This window comes from Mesoplodon mirus (assembly GCF_964341445.2).
Source record: "Mesoplodon mirus genome assembly, chromosome: 1".
NCBI lineage: Eukaryota > Metazoa > Chordata > Mammalia > Artiodactyla > Ziphiidae > Mesoplodon > Mesoplodon mirus.
Genome location: NC_138976.1, coordinates 214,700,174 through 214,716,443, shown reverse-complemented (window position 1 = coordinate 214,716,443; position 16,270 = coordinate 214,700,174). Strand labels below are relative to the sequence as shown.

The 16,270-nt window shown below is 41.5% G+C and overlaps 1 protein-coding gene across 2 annotated transcripts in view; it reads right to left on the bottom strand.

Annotated features, from left to right (window-relative positions):
- Window positions 1–16,270, bottom strand: part of LOC309800172 (contactin-associated protein-like 3) — a 178,907-nt gene that overhangs the window by 35,338 nt on the left and 127,299 nt on the right. For both annotated transcript variants that reach the window (XM_082614073.1, XM_082614072.1), the window contains exons 12-13: window positions 13,687–13,806; window positions 2,148–2,345 (exon numbers count right to left, since the gene is read on the bottom strand). In XM_082614073.1, coding sequence (XP_082470199.1) covers window positions 2,148–2,345; window positions 13,687–13,806 — 318 coding nt within the window. The remainder of the gene's footprint in view (window positions 1–2,147; window positions 2,346–13,686; window positions 13,807–16,270) is intronic.

The window sequence follows — 16,270 nt, the reverse complement described above, 5'->3', positions numbered from 1 at the left end:
GACATTCCCCAATCTACCCTAAAAAATTCCTAAGCTACTTGTTCCCCACATTGCAGTCCCCTTGTACTGTTTTCACATTGCAACCTTCTAATGAGGGACCCAGGCTTTGTTGTTTTCACTCCTTCCACACAAGAGTGGCATCAAAGCTCTGCACACCCATTTGTGTCTATTGATAATACAGAGCAAATTAGTGCAACAGTTTTAAGGTGTATTGGGCTACACTATTTGCCTGCCTCAACTCAACCTTAATTAAACACTTGTGGAAATATATAGGTCTGTAGTGAATTTGTTTAAATTCAGTTTGTACTAACAATCCTCCAGGAGCAGCATATAAGAAAGGCAAATAACTTGAGCATGTATGGTTAATGAAGTCCCTTATTTTGTTTTCTTAGCACGTGTTTCTTAAGTTATAAGTCTTTTCTCTTTCCATCCTTCCCCCCAGCCCCAATTAAACACTTGTTTAAATATTTGTGTTTGTTGCTGCTGTTGCTGTTTTATATACTTATTAATATATCGAAGGGCTAACAATTGAGCAACCACATGCAAATCAATAGGCAGACACTGGCCCTCCAGGCGGGAATCCTTTGCTGATCTGGGTCGTGTCCAGGTTCTGGAATAGACCATCTGCTACGTTGTATGAGTTTGCTCCATGACTCACTAGGTGGTTTTGTTTTATGACTAGTGGTTGGTTCCAACACTACTCTGTCTTTGCCTTGTTTTCCCTGGTGAGACAACCCATAACAATAATTTTTTTTTTTTTTTTTTTTTTTTTTTTTTTGCGGTACGCGGCCCTCTCACTGTTGTGGCCTCTCCCGTTGCGGAGCACAGGCTCCGGACGCGCAAGCTCAGCAGCCATGGCTCACGGGCCCAGCCGCTCCACGGCATGTGGGATCCTCCCGGACCGGGGCACAAACCCGTGTACCCTGCATCGGCAGGCGGACTCTCAACCACTGCGCCACCAGGGAAGCCCCATAACAATAATTTACTCTCCTGGAGGCAGCTTTCTCATTCTTCTGGGAATATACAATTTTAGCTCAGTGATCCATCTGGCATCAATCAACTAACAGTAAGTACTAAGCCCACTAGCACTAACTATAAATTCAACAAACTGGAGAGATGCAAATAAGTAGCTTTTACTTCATGCCATTTATAGATGTGGTGCAATTAAGTTCTGGCAAGGTTAGTGTCTTAGCTCTGAAGACTCAAAAAAGATAAAATGGTTTCCTGAGTCCCATAGCTGCTGAGTGACAGGGACTTGTCTAAGTCCTAAGAGCTTGAACTCAGAGAACCTGCCTACTGCCCTCTGCTCATTCCACTCCCCAGATGCCTAATCAGAGAAGGGGCACGCCAGCCTCCAGAAAACCAAGCAGTTTCATGAAGGCAGTGAGGTTGCACATTCCAACAGAATGGGATTTTTCAAAGGAAGAAAATATAAAATTAAAAATAAGAATATTCGGGCTTCCCTGGTGGCACAGTGGTTGAGAGCCCGCCTGCCGATGCAGGGGACACGGGTTCGTGCCCCGGTCCGGGAAGATCCCACGTGCTGCGGAGTGGCTGGGCCCATGAGCCATGGCTGCTGAGCCTGCGCGTCCGGAGCCTGTGCTCCGCAACGGGAGAGGCCACAACAGTGAGAGGCCCACGTACCGGAAAAAAAAAAAAAAAAGAATTTTCAAAAGAAGAAAAGATATGAGAAATAAACTATTAGCACTTATGTTGTGTGAAAGAGGCGGTGATACCAACATTGTTCCCTAATTAATAATTAGCCAAGACACTAATTGCATTGTCTATGAAAAAGAATCTCACGGAATAATCACCTCCAGATAACTAAGCCATGTCGTTGTTAGCAATCCTTCCCAAGATAAAACAAAATTAAGAGGTCCCTGCCCATCATGGCAGATGAGCACTGAGCATTCCAGGGGCCTCCTTAGGAGGCTTTTACTGCTCAGTTGCCCAGTTGAGTCTAGGAAGAAACTTCAGATCATTCCTGGCTTTGAGCAAAGACCTTGGTCTTTGCTCCGAAGAAGAGTATCCCTGTCACTTCAGATGTGATCCGGGCACTATAGGCACAGGTTCTCATGGATCTCTGGCAGGCCATTGTGATCTGTGGGGGCTACCGCCCACAATGTCTGATTACTCTGATTACTCACCATGGGGACTTGAAAGCCTTGACTTCTTGCAGTGGAAAGTCAGCTTCTGTTGGCAGTGGTCCACATAGTCAATTATGGCCTGGATCTGGTCCATGCTGGCTGTGTACTTGAAAAACACAGGGCGGGGGCTTTCTCCGTTCGAGCTTTTGACACTAACCAAGTGGGAGCCATTGTGCTGCACTGAGGTCCATGCAGTGTCTGGTGGGCAGAAGAGGGGTTGGGAGGGAGAAAGGAGACTGTGATGAGAATGGAATCATTAAACATAAATATGGAAATCAGAAGCATCTTCTATCTGAATTAAGGTTTTAATTTTTGTAGCAATCAGATCTCTTTGACATTAGAATCAGCAAGTGGAATTCTTAAAATGTTGACAGTAGCGATTCTCTTTATTGAAATTTGCATTACCATTACTATAGTCAACATTGTCAGGGGGTCAATTTTTTAAATTCTGTATTATAATACTCAAAGTCATAAACAGAACTTTTTGGCTTTTATTTTTTTCTTTCCATTACTATAAGAGGAAAGCTAAAGATTATCGTGTATATACTTATGTTTTTAACAAGCATATTCCTCATCTCACTGAGCATCTTTTCCTCTGATAATCAAAGAAATGTGTAAAAGACACATTTGAGGAACAAGCAGCTCACAAAACCATTATTCTGATCATGCAAAATAATGGAAAATAAGTATTTTTGACAAAAATTGACTAATAGTGTGTCAGCAACTCGTTCAATGGCCAGCACTAAAAAACACAGTGCCTTGGGGTATCTAACATAACAATTCCTAGCAGTAACCATTGCTACATGAATGTCTGCTGGAAAATTCTGGCGTATTTCTGTTACATGGATTACCTATATTTTTCAAAGAGATTTAAAAAACAATGCACACTTCACAATATTTATAACAGAAGAAAAACACCTTGACTTCTTTTATCTTCCCCCAAATAACCTCCCACCATGAATGTATAGAAGCTCCCACAGTATAAAAGGCCCATGGCTCAGTGGCTAAAAGGCTGAGTTCAAGCTGCCTTAATTCAACTATATTTATAATGTCATGTCATATAACTTCCTCTGTAATATGTATTTGATAAAATGATAAGTATCCACACAAACTTGCCATATTAGAGGGGCAGGAAACAGTCTTGTGGAGTTTTTTTATTTTTATTTTTTTTGTGTGGTACGCGGGCCTCTCACTGTTGTGGCTTCTCCCGTTGCGGAGCACAGGCTCTGGACGCACAGGCTCAGTGGCCATGGCTCACGGGCCCAGCCGTTCTGTGGCATGTGGGATCCTCCAGGACCGGGGCACGAACCCGTGTCCCCTGCATCGGCAGGCGGACTGTCAACCACTGCGCCACCAGGGAAGCCCGGAGTTTATTTTTTAATAGCTAATACATGAGCAAGGTTCAAAAATCAAAACAATGTTGCATGGAACTCAGTGAGGGGTCCCCTGCTCCTTTCCTGCCCTGAGAGTTTGGGTCTGGGAAAAACCTACAGCCATGCTGGTGTTTGCAAACCCTTAACACATCAAATACATCCAGAGATCCAGGGAAAAGAACCCTAAGGGCCATGGAAAAACCTCCGATTCAAAGCCTATGGAAAAGAACATCACAAAATATGCAAAAACTAGCCAGAACAGGAACAAACTGTGAGTCAGCATGACTCATGCAGTTTTATATACAATTAGGAAAAAAGACTTGAAGGATCACCTGCCTCTCTGCTCACTAAAGGGGGCTGTGAGTGTTCCTATGGCAACTTGAAATCCATAGATTGTGTTTCCCCCTTAATCATGTTTTCACTAGGCATTTTATATTTCAACATTTTCCTGGAAAATTACTTAAATGCGTCTGGCATTATTTTTGGTAATTACCTACTCCCATTCACCCTCAGGGTTTCTTCCATCAAATGAAATGAGGGTACAGGGAGCCATGCAGAAGACTGTGTTAGGCTTAGGAGTTCATCAGTTCCCATGCCACTGTGTCATTTATTTTCATGGCTTAGGGCACAAAGAAAAATAATGTGCTTGAATAGTTCATACAGGCTAGTGGTCAGTATGAAAAATTTATGGTCTTGCATGGTTAAAGTGTAATAATAGAAATCTTTTGAAGTGGAGAGAAGGGAAAGGTTGAAAAGAACCTCAAAACTGTCCTCTGAAAAAATACTTTAAATGCTTGCCCTTTCTAGAAATATGATTTAAAAGACCCCAACAAAGACACATTATGTTTCCCTAATATTCCACAACATATTATTTCAAAACTATGAGTAGAAAGGAACCTTTGACATGACACATAATTTTAGCCTTCAAGCACGAAGAGACAGACTAAGGAATTTAAGTGACCAGCATGATGGAAAAATACTTAGCTGTTACTCACGGTAGTCTGAAGCATAATTTTGGACCTGAGGTAATTAATTTTAACAGTGGTCAAATTTAAACAGGAATTTTGAACTATTGTTGAATTAGACCCTATCAGAACATGTTCATCCAACTCACTGGAGCCTTTCCTCTGCACAGGAGCAGGGTGACCATGGGTGGTACCTGGTTGACCATTTGCTTGGACAAATGAACCTGCAGCCAAGTTCACTTGCTGGTTTCATTTGGTAAGCAGGATATAAATAATGACATTGACTTACCATTTCATACGACATCCTCCTCCTTCTGTTTGTTTTGCCAACTTAGATCCACTTTGCAATTGACAACACTTCCTATACTTTATAATAGGCCTCTGAACTATACCAGGAGTCTTTCATAGCAAAACAAGTGGTTGGATGGAAAAAGAAGCAGATCTTTATTCTACAGATTCAGGTAGACACACATTGAAAGCCTATCTGTTATGCTTATTTCAATCTCCCTGAGAAAAAAAGACTTCATGAAAAATATGATGCCTTTATATTTTGTGGGACCATCGCTCATGATCTGGACATTGACCTCGAGGAAAGTAAAGGCAAAAATCCCTTCTCCCACAGATGCCTGAAATGAAGTCCAATTTGTGTCCAAACACCACCTCTTTGGAAATGAAGCCAGCTGCCTCTGTTTCTTCTGATGGGAAGAGGGTACACATTCTGAGAAGACTGGGAAGGCAATGTGCTAAATGATTTAACTTGTCACATCTATCTCCAGATAAAGCTGGTCAAGAAGATGCACTCAGGGGCTTCCCTGGTGGCACAGTGGTTGAGAGTCCGCCTGCCGATGCAGGGGACATGGGTTCGTGCCCCGGTCTGGGAAGATCCCACATGCCGCGGAGCAGCTAGGCCCGTGAGCCATGGCCGCTGAGCCTGCGCATCCGGAGCCTGTGCTCCGCAATGGGAGAGGCCACAACAGTAAGAGGCCCGCGCACCGAAAAAAAAAAAAAAAGAAAAAAAAGAAGATGCACTCAGGATGATAAATAAGGAGAGACTGATGTAAACACTAGCAGCCATTCCTGGATCCACAAAATCATCTGAATGCTACAATAGAGACCCACAACAGCCTTCTCAGAATTTCTCCCCCTGTGTTACTATCCAGAGAGAAACACTGTTCTAACCTTTGATCCAGCCCAACCCTCTGGCCACCCAGATAAGAGAAATGGAAGTCTAGACAAACTCACTTGCCCAACTTCACAAAACTATGTAACTTTGCCACAGAGTTCTAAGCAGCCCAGCGTGAGTCACTGAGCTTTCTGAGTAGGTGAAGCTCTCAAAGAGTGCTGAGGTCTGTAACCTTCCCAGAGTGCCTTACCCATCTGAGCCCTCTACTATATTTCCAATGAAAAAATTCCAGAAGAAAACAGAACTAGATCCCGGGCATTTATGTGCCCATAGTGCTGGTAATGGCCAACTGCGCTGCTCTGAATGCCCAGTGGGTGCCCTGAGGAAGACAACGGTCAGCTCTCACCTGGCCCTGCCCTAGATGTCACAGGCCCTGGGCCCTGCCATGTCATCTGTTTGTCAAAGCCAAGGATGACTGGTGTGTGTGTTTTATGGAAGGGGAGAGATGACAGCTCTAAGCAGACAGTCTCCAGGCCCTGGGAGGGCCCAGAGGTGGCACTCATCCCAGCCCCACACCTGTGGGTCCCTCTTGATCAATATTTGTATGAAGACCCTCAAAAGGGCTGCCACAGATCTGGGGCCTTGAGGCTTTTCATGATTTATTTTAATATTCTGAACACAAGAAAATGCTATAAGATACAACTGGATATCCTCAAGGGAATGCAGCTACTTCACAGCCTTCTTCCCTAGGATTTCAGAGGGTGATATTTTCACTTACTAGGTCACACTGAATACAATTTTGTGTGTCTGCTCATTCATAAGGGTAGGCATCTGCTATTTAACATGAACTGACACTTACTCAACACGACATATATTGTCTTGAGGCAACATGTACGTGTGCTTGGCCCCGTGCCTGAAACCTCCCAGAGCTCAGTTACTGGGAGATATTATTAGTGCTTTCCCTTGTTTATCAGCCTACCACACAGCACAAGAGCAAAGTAATTTCCTCAGAGAGTACATTATATATGCAATTATAAAATTAGATATGGACAGAGTACAGGGTCATGGACAATAAGAGATATGGGTTACAATCTATGGTCTTGGAAAAGTCAAAAAAATCCTCTGAGCCTCCAATTCCATATTTGGTAAATGAGGAAAGTAGACCAGGCAGCATCTAAAGACTGAATGCTATTGTCTAGCCACCTTTGAATGCTAAGGCAATGAACCAAGCATGCTGCTGGCCCAACTGCTCTCTGAACATCTATATGTTTATTGTTCATCAAGACCATTCACTTTGTCCACCCGTAAGGCCAGGGCAGACTGCGTGGCTGACAGAAAAGCAGGAAAATAAACTTTCCCAAAGCATTTGTCTTTTTCCCCTTTGGGCACAGTGACAGGATCTGCTCTAGAAATTCTGCATTGCCAACCACACTAGGCTGCCTGTTTTAGGAACTACCTTTACAAGCTGCAGGAGGCCAGCCAGAAAATGTACCCCCAGTGGGGGCAGGAAGGGTTCTTTCTAGGCAAAAGCCAGGAAAAAAGAGATGCAGGTTCATGGTGTATGAATCAATACCCATTCTATAGAGGGCTTTTAAAAAAATGACATGAGTTATGTGTAAAGCAGTTGGGCTGACTGCCCTTTGCTAAACCACAGTGCTGGAGGCCTGACACAATTTCTTTTTTTTTTTTGCGGTACGCGGGCCTCTCACTGTTGTGGCCTCTCCCGTTGTGGAGCACAGGCTGCGGACATGCAGGCTCAGTGGCCATGGCTCATGGGCCCAGCCACTCTGCGGCATGTGGGCTCTTCCCGGACCGGGGCACGAACCCGTGTCCCTTGCATCGGCAGGCGGACTCTCAACCACTGCACCACCAGGGAAGCCCCTGACACAATTTTTGACACATGGAAAAGGATGTTTAAGAAACACAATTGTGTATATTTTAACCCCAAACTCCTGATTTATCCCCCCCCCCTTCCCCTTTGGTAACCATAAGTTTGTTTACTATGTCTGTGGGTCTATTTCTGTTTTGTACATAAGTTCATTTGTATCATTTTTTTTAGATTCAACATTTATGCTCTACTATATATAAAATAGATAACCAACAAGGACCTATACTATATAGCACAGGGAACTATACTCAATATTTTGTAATAACCTATCAGGGAAAAAAATCTGAAAAAATAAATATATATGTATGTATTACTAAATCACTTTGCTGTACACCTGAAGCTAACACAACATTGTAAATCAACTATGCCTCAATAAAAAAAAAAAAAGAAAAGAAACACAATTGCTTGGTTTGCATAAAGGCAAGTGACTCAGCAATAATAATGAGTAAAAAGTTCTGGATTATTAACTTGTTGAGGCAATAAACCAAGACCTGAAGGTGCAATGAGCAGGGATGTCACAGACCCAGTCCTCAGCTTGTTCATCAAGCCTCCAGGTGATTTTTATGCACTGGAAGTTGAATCACTGCTCTGACTGCAACCTATCTTCTTTCTGTGACAATCATTCTCACAGTGCAAGGTCTGAGAAGCAGTTTCTGAACCTCACAACTATGAAAACAGCAAAAAACTACCCTGGGTTTAGGGTGGGCACAAACAGTTCTATGTCTCTCAGTGAGTAGAGCCATTGGCCTTCCTCATCTTGTCATCAAAGAAGTTATGTTTTGTTTCTTCTGTTTAGAAAGGGAATGGGTCTGTCAACAAATTGCACAAGCAGTCCATTCAAACTAGCTTTTACTATTTTGTCTTGTTTTGGTCGTCTCTGTACTAAAGTTACTAAAAAACACATGCAGAGTGTGTCCTAGTACTACATTTTTAAAGGCTATTACCAAGGATATAATTTTATTTTTTTTTCATTCTGAAATCTGATTTTTAGGCAAGTTTGTTTGTTTATTTATTTAACATTTTTATTGGAGTATAACTGCTTTACAATGGTGTGTTAGTTTCTGCTGTGTAACAAAGTGAATCAGCTATACGTATACATATATCCCCATATCTCTTCCCTCTTGCGTCTCCCTCCCACCCTCCCTATCCCACCCCTCTTGGTGGTCACAAAGCACCGAGCTGATCTCCCTGTGCTATGCGGCTGCTTCCCACTAGCTATACATTTGGTAGTGTATATATGTCCATGCCACTTTCTCACTTCATCCCAGCTTCCCCTTCCCCCTCCCTGTGTCCTCAAGTCCATGCTCTCTACATTTGTGTCTTTATTCCAAGGATATAATTTTAACCATTGGTTTAGAATTCTGTTTTTTGTATCTTTTTCCAAGTGTTAGTACTTGTTTTTTAATAATTAGAGGGTGTTTAATTGTCCACAGGCATCGCAGCATCATGGAGAAGGCAAAGTTTTCAGAGTGGACATATTTCCAGGTTGGAAGAACAGAATCAGGACCCTAAGATCTTCCTCTATCAATAAGCAGATTTGTTAGGGGGCACCTCATATGACCCCTGGGCAGTAAGGACCATTTAGCTGTAACTTTGGTTCATCCCTTGGATTTTCCCTGGGAAAAATCTGGATTTAAAAACATTTTCATTAAATATTTTGTTGTGTAGCTGCTGGAGGTAGTCACTGGTCTTCAGACTGGCCTGTGTGTTTCTCTGTCTTCAGCACATTGCTTTCCTTACGGTGTTGAGTTTAATAAAAATCCTTGGTATTTAATAGTATTTGGAAATCTTCACTGAAGTAGTTAACTCCTGCTCTCCATCTTGGGTATGTATGTGTGTCTCATGATCCATTTGATGTTCCATCTCAGTCATAATTATGGAACCCTTACGACATTGATGTTTTCACATAGAACGAGAATCTACTAATTTCAGGAGTTTTACATGAGAGCTAGGCAACTATAAGCTTCTCTAAAAGCCTTTAATTACCCAAAAGGCATTGTGATACAGTAATCTCTATGTAATGTTTGTTCATTTGCAATGTAATGAAGATATACAGTTATTAAGTGTGCTTTAATAATAGACATTTACACATCAATATAAATTATTAAATTATTAGCAATAATTTTCATGAATCCCTACACAAACACACACACACACATACACACCTTACAGCTCTTAAAACTTTCCAAGATTATGTTAGAGAGTTTAGAAGATACTTAATTTAGAGAATGAATGTCTCATACTTTATCTTAATACATGTGAACCATTCCTGTTGCATTTGTGGATGCATCAGAGCCACAGGGATTCAGTGATGGATCATTAAACCTCACCCACAGCAACCTATATAAATAGGAACAACAGGATAATTGCTTGGACCATGAAACGAGTAGCGGCACCAAAATTTTACATCTGCACTGGTTTTATTTCTCCATTCTGTGATGCCCTTTGTTCCCTTTCCATTTTAATTTTTTGGACGATAGAGTAGCCTGTGCCTGCTAAAACCAAAGATCCTCAGCTAAACGACAGTGCTTTCTAAACCCATGTGAACATAAGCATCTCTAGAGAAGATTAGTAATAATACTGCCTCTCCTGGGATGCTGCCCTGCAGAATCTGGCTGTGGAAAGCAGAGCTTCCCCTTGGGGAACAAACACGTAGGGACCTGGAGAAGCTCCATCCTGCTGAATAGTGTCCACTAGTGACAGTAAAGCAAACAGGAGCCCTCTGGTCAGGTTAAATTAATTTGTAAAGTCACACTCCAAATTATATTTTTAAAAGGTTGTATCGCCAAGGATGTTATGACCACCCAGTAGGCTTTAAGAAGACACATTACACTTGTTTTATAACCAACAGATCTCCACTATCTAACTAAATGACCAATAGGCAACCCAAACTTCACATATTCACAACTGGAATCCTGGTCTTCCCTTACAAACATGGTCCTTCCCAAGAACTCTCCGTCTGTGTGAGTAATACCTGCACCTTCTTTCCAGGGCTTGGATCCCAATACAGGAGCCCTGCTTGATGCCTCTCTTTCTCTCCATCGGTTAGTCCACCGGTTCTAACTCAACATTTCTCTCCTCCTCCTCCTCTGCTCCCAGCCTGCTACCCACCACCACCACCTTGGCTTGATTACTAGAGCAACGTCCTAACTAGTCTCCTTGCTTCCTCTTGGTGCCCCAGGAGGGTTAAAGGCCCAAACTGCACAGATGGTGTGAATCCTGGACCAGCCCCTTTCCAGCCACGTGACTTGAGGAGAGGCCACCTTCTCGTCCTTCCACCTGAGTCTGTCCAACATGCCAGCTCCCCATGGCTGCAGGCCTTCGGCACTTCTCTCCTCCCTCCCCTTGAAGGCTCCACCTCAGGTTTTCTCAGGGATGCTTCTTTTTTTTTTTTTTTTTTTTTTTTTTTTTTGCGGTACACGGGCCTCTCACTGCTGTGGCCTCTCCCGTTGTGGAGCACAGGCTCCAGATGCGCAGGCTCAGCGGCCATGGCTCACGGGCCCAGCCGCTCTGCGGCATGTGGGATCCTCCCGGACCGGGGCACGAACCTGCATCCCCTGCATCGGCAGGCAGACTTTCAACCACTGCGCCACCAGGGAAGCCCAGGGATGCTTCTTTGATGTGGTTGGCACAGATGTCACTTTCCAACTGAGTCCTTTCTTGATTCCTCTATTTAAAACTGTAACCCATCCTTGTACAGTCTGTGACCCTGTTCCCCGCTTTGTTCTTCTTCACAACACCTGCTATCTTGCAACACGCCAAGTATTTGATTCGCTTCTGTCAATGATCTGGCTCAGAAAGCACCCCCCACCAGGGGAGGGAGGTGTTCAGATTCACTCCCTGATGTGGCCACAGCCGTGCCTGGCTCAGGGCAGGCGCTGAGTACACATGGGTTCAATGTTGTCGGAAGCTTTTTTGCAACTCTTCAGTTTTGTGCCTTTACTTGGATGTTTCTTCAGGTCACCCGGGGAAGGAAATGATTCACATCCTCAGCAGACAGTTTTCAAGGCCATCGTGTGTATAAACTGACCAGGAGGGTTAATCAGTAGATTTCGCCTTTTCCCTCTGTTATTTAGAGGTTCTTTCTCATCTCTAATGTAAGAAAAACCTGCTTGTATATCATCAGGTATTATTCTAAGTTACCTGAAATCAAAAGCTGGGCATCTGTTTTTACTGTCTCTTTGCATTTTGATGATAACTACTCTTCTCTCTGGTGGTAGGGGCCAAGGTTCACTCCAAAAAGGTAACAGCAATTGCAGGGAATCAAAATACATCAGCTATGGTATCAAATTAGCATTAAAACAAAACACCTCTGAGATAGTTACACATTCCAAAGGGGCTTTATAAATATGCACAACTAAAGCTTCATGGGGAAGCCTAGACCGCATGTTTACTAGTATGACTAAAATACTTTTCTTTTATTACAACCATCAACTGCAGAAGATCGGGCCCTCAGCTCTCAGTTATTCCTCTTCGCAGCAAATACCTTTCCTTATAAACTTGACCTCAGCCTGCCAATAGTTAACTATTAACAAAATAGCTTCAGTCGTTGAAACGTCACTCATTTTGGAATGTACCAGTTGGGATTATTTCTACCTTTCTAGAATCTTGGAATTTTTCAGTGTGTATGGAACTCTGCTCATAGAATTAACCTAAGATAATATGTATGAAAATCTTTAGCATGCCCTAGACTTCTGTGATAATTAAGAACTTAATTGATAAAGGGAAATGTTTTATTGGGGTGCTAGCAACTTTATTTAGCCTTCTTTGTTCTTGGCATTTGCTTGAGCCATAGTAATGAAAGAAAATCAAAGCAGGAATTGAAAGCACTTGAAGGCCTGTTATAAACCACTGGAGTGCAGTATATCTAGAATGATCCCCTGGGCTGCTGTTTCCTCACATATTTCACTGATCACACATTTTTCAGTCAAGGTAAGCCAATGTATTTAACTCTGTCATCACACTGTAATATTTTGCTCAGTATTTATGATAAAATGTTTACCCCAAAGCCCAAAAGAGCCATACTCACACCCAGTGCAATGCTCTGCAAGTTCTTGCATTTTCTGTACCAACTTTGGGGGTAGTTTTGGGGCTGGAAGATATATTTGACTGAATTCAGATCTAATCATATGATTAACCACTGCCAAAATGCTCAGATTTTGTTTCATGTATGAAATGGTAGTAGGTAAAAAACCACACCAGGATTGTAAGCTACTCACAAAGCATCATCATAAATTTACCCATAAATAATTCCCCCCTTGTGAGAATTGCAACCCTGTCAGGGTGACATGTAGCCATAATAACAGAACAAAATTATAACTAAGTTATAGTTGCCTTAGAACCATCTATAGTTGATTTTTTTTCTGATCATTAGCTCAGAATTTGCAGAGTCAAATTCTGTGGTTGTTGAAGTACCTGTTAGGTCTACACTGCTAGAGTAACAGAAAGTTTTCTTGGAGGTTTGTCGTCTTTTTATTGGTAAAATGTTATGCGAGCATGGAGGAAAAGTTATGGGTACAGACACACATAGATACAGGTACAGAGGAGATATAAAGAATTTGTATCAATTCCATCAGGGTAGTTGTCATTCATTAAAGTGGATGCTTTGGTCCTTTGTGGTCCTATACCGTAGGCGGAAATGTTAAATTAAAAAGTTTCAAAGAATTAAAGGCATCATAAACAATATGTCGTAAACAAGTCCTTTAACATATAATTAGGTTTCTAAGGAAAATAAAATATTATTTATACAGTTGCACAAGAATAATATTATTACTTGAAGTATATACACTTTAGAAACATTTATTATCTCCTAGATAAACTCATGTGATTACAGATTCAAAAGAATACAAATGAATGTTTTCATAAATTTGAAAAGTGAATACTCTCCTAAGTCTTTGGCATTTATTGACACGAACTAAGAAATAAAGTTTATCCTTTTTTGTTTCAGATTAATAAGCAAAGATTTATTGTTAATTTTGCACAAAGAAAGAACATAACGTTTAATTACCACCTCTTAACTATTTTAGAACATTATGCTTAATACTTCTGAGCAATCATATTACAATTACAATCAAAATGCACATCTACAAAAAGCTGCCACTAGGTAAACTCTACTTTCCCCATCTGGGTTTTTCATGCACAGCAAGTATTTACATGAGTTTAACTGTCATAAAAAGGCTTATTAGCATACCTGTCATGTTGCAATATACAAGGGATGGTCCCAGCGGGCCACTTCCGTCTGAGTCGATATAGTAGAGCCCTGAAGAGTTTCCTCTGTGCCTGTGGGCTTCACATGACTGCTCGTAGAGAGCTGCAAAGAACACGGGTCTCAGACAGGAGCTACAGTGGGATGGATTCCTCCACGTTGTGAATTAAGTGATACTTTCCCCAGTGACACTCCTTCTGCATTGCTCTCAGGGACATTTTCTTTAGAGGAGTGTTTCCCTGTTTCAATCAGATAGAGTGAAGGTTCTGAAGCACAGAGTGAAAGATTTTAGGAGGCATCACTGTGGGACATGTGGATCTGAATCCTGTATGTTCTAGAAACACAGGATTCTTTTCAAAATTGTGATAACTGGATTTACTCTTGTCTAATTCTTTTTTGTTTCATAATATCTAAGCACCTGAAGTGCATTGGCTTAATCTCCCTAAATCATCTGCTTTTATCTAAATAATCATGTTATTTTATAAATGACTCTAATTATACTCTTTGATTACTTAAAACAATTTACATGTGAAATGCATTTTTTTCAATGAGATGAATTTCACAAATCAGCAACTCTTCTTCACTCAGTTTTTAAAGTTTGCTTTAAAAAGAAACATCCTTAAATGCTTTGCAAATGATAATTCAAGAAAATTGAAATTCAAAGAAATATGTATAATATATATGAAATATCTCTTTAGAGTTTCAATTTATCTTAATTCATAATTGAATTTTCTACATGCACAATAAATGTTTCGCTGTGTACAAGGCAAGTGATGAGCATCTGCAAATGATGGACTCAATTAATATTCAGAAGACATTTAAATGAGTGATCAACCAAGTAACATCTCCAGTGTGTATCACTTGCTGCCTTGACAGGAAAAACCCTTTGAAAACCTGAAAAGCCGCTAATGGCTGCTGGGACAGAAGTGCAGCACTGATCCTGGCAGATGATGGACTGGATCTTTAACCAGCTCTAACCATCAGATTTGGCATCCACACAGACAGACTCAGGGGGTGGTTACACAAGATCCACAAAATGGAGTGATCCGAGTAGGCTATGGCTTTATGCCATGCTACAATGACTGGATTATCTACACTTCTAACTTTGCCTATTTTAAATAATCAACAGAAACTCAGGGAGAGATCGAGGGGTTCTTTTTCTCTCATCTCAAAGAAAAAGAAGATGAAGGGAATGCTTTTGGTCCAGAGATTTTACAAAGGTAAACATCCTTTTGTTAAACATGGCCAAGTGTCAAATGTACCAGACTGTCCCAAATCAATGGCATGGCTACTACCATCTACACTGTTGGACACAGAGACAATATGGATTGCTTTTCCACCATGCGTGCATTTTGGCTGCTCATGTTTACATTTCTATAAATACATACATATGCTCATGACCACCTAGAAAAGTGTCCAGAGGGATACACGAAAATTGATAGCAGTGTTTGGGTTTGGGTTGGGGCTGGAACTGCCTAGGAAACAAGAGTAGAGGAGGAATGACTAGGAGAAAGCTTGCTTTAAACACAACTGTACACGTGTATTAATCGTGCACTTAGACCCCAAAATAATGGTCTCGTGATCATTTATTTTGATTTGGCAATATCTCATCTTCATGTAGCTTACCAGTTAGATGATCCCAATAAAGTCAATTCAGTTATTAGACCAAATCATGGGGCACAAATGAAACACCCTACATATATGTAACAGATATATATATATATATATATCTGTTAGTTTTAAAATCAGAGTTGTTTAGAATGATGTTTAGATCACAGTTACTGAGAGCATTTTAGCCATATTTCTTACTCATTAATATTCAGTAGATATCTGCTTCATATAAGACACCTTGCTAAGTATGATGGAGGACACTCTAAGGAAGAGATCACCCCATTCCTAACTGTGACTTGGCCAAGTCACTTAGCCTCAAGTTTCCCAGATGTCCAGCTCTTTTCAAATGAAGACTTATCCTGGGAAATTCTCACCTGGCACTAGTACAGTAAATAGAGTTGCAGGTGGAATTGCTCTGGTTGAACTTATGGGATGTTTAGGGCACAAGTCACCTCCCTTTGTCTTCCAAGATGCTTTGAGTTCCTCTGTGGAACCTTCAGGGCTGAGGACCCAGGGCTCTCATCTCAACACCGACACCTGCCTCACTGGGATTCACTTCCCATAAAGACAAATTTATGTCAGTCCAAACTCTGCTTTTCTCCCATATGTGGAAATAAAATTAAATAATTCACAGGGAAGAGTTCTTAAAAGTGCAATGTATTCTCCCAGTAGGAGGGAATGTACATGGTGAGATCTGTGAATTTTCATATCATGCTCTCTCTCTCTAAAGGCCCAGAGAGAGGGGTGCTACCAGAGAAGGGATTCCGAAATATCAGCAGTGACACACAAATAGGGAAAAACTAAAAGAAAAACATATACAAGAGCCAATAATTAGAAGACCAAGGGCACTTCAGAGGCTCTGTCAGAAGCTAATGGATTAGCGGTCAATAAAGTTTTGTTAGCTTTAAAGTTGAAAGAATAATTCTTCAGAAAAGAGACTGGTGTTCTAGACAGAAGA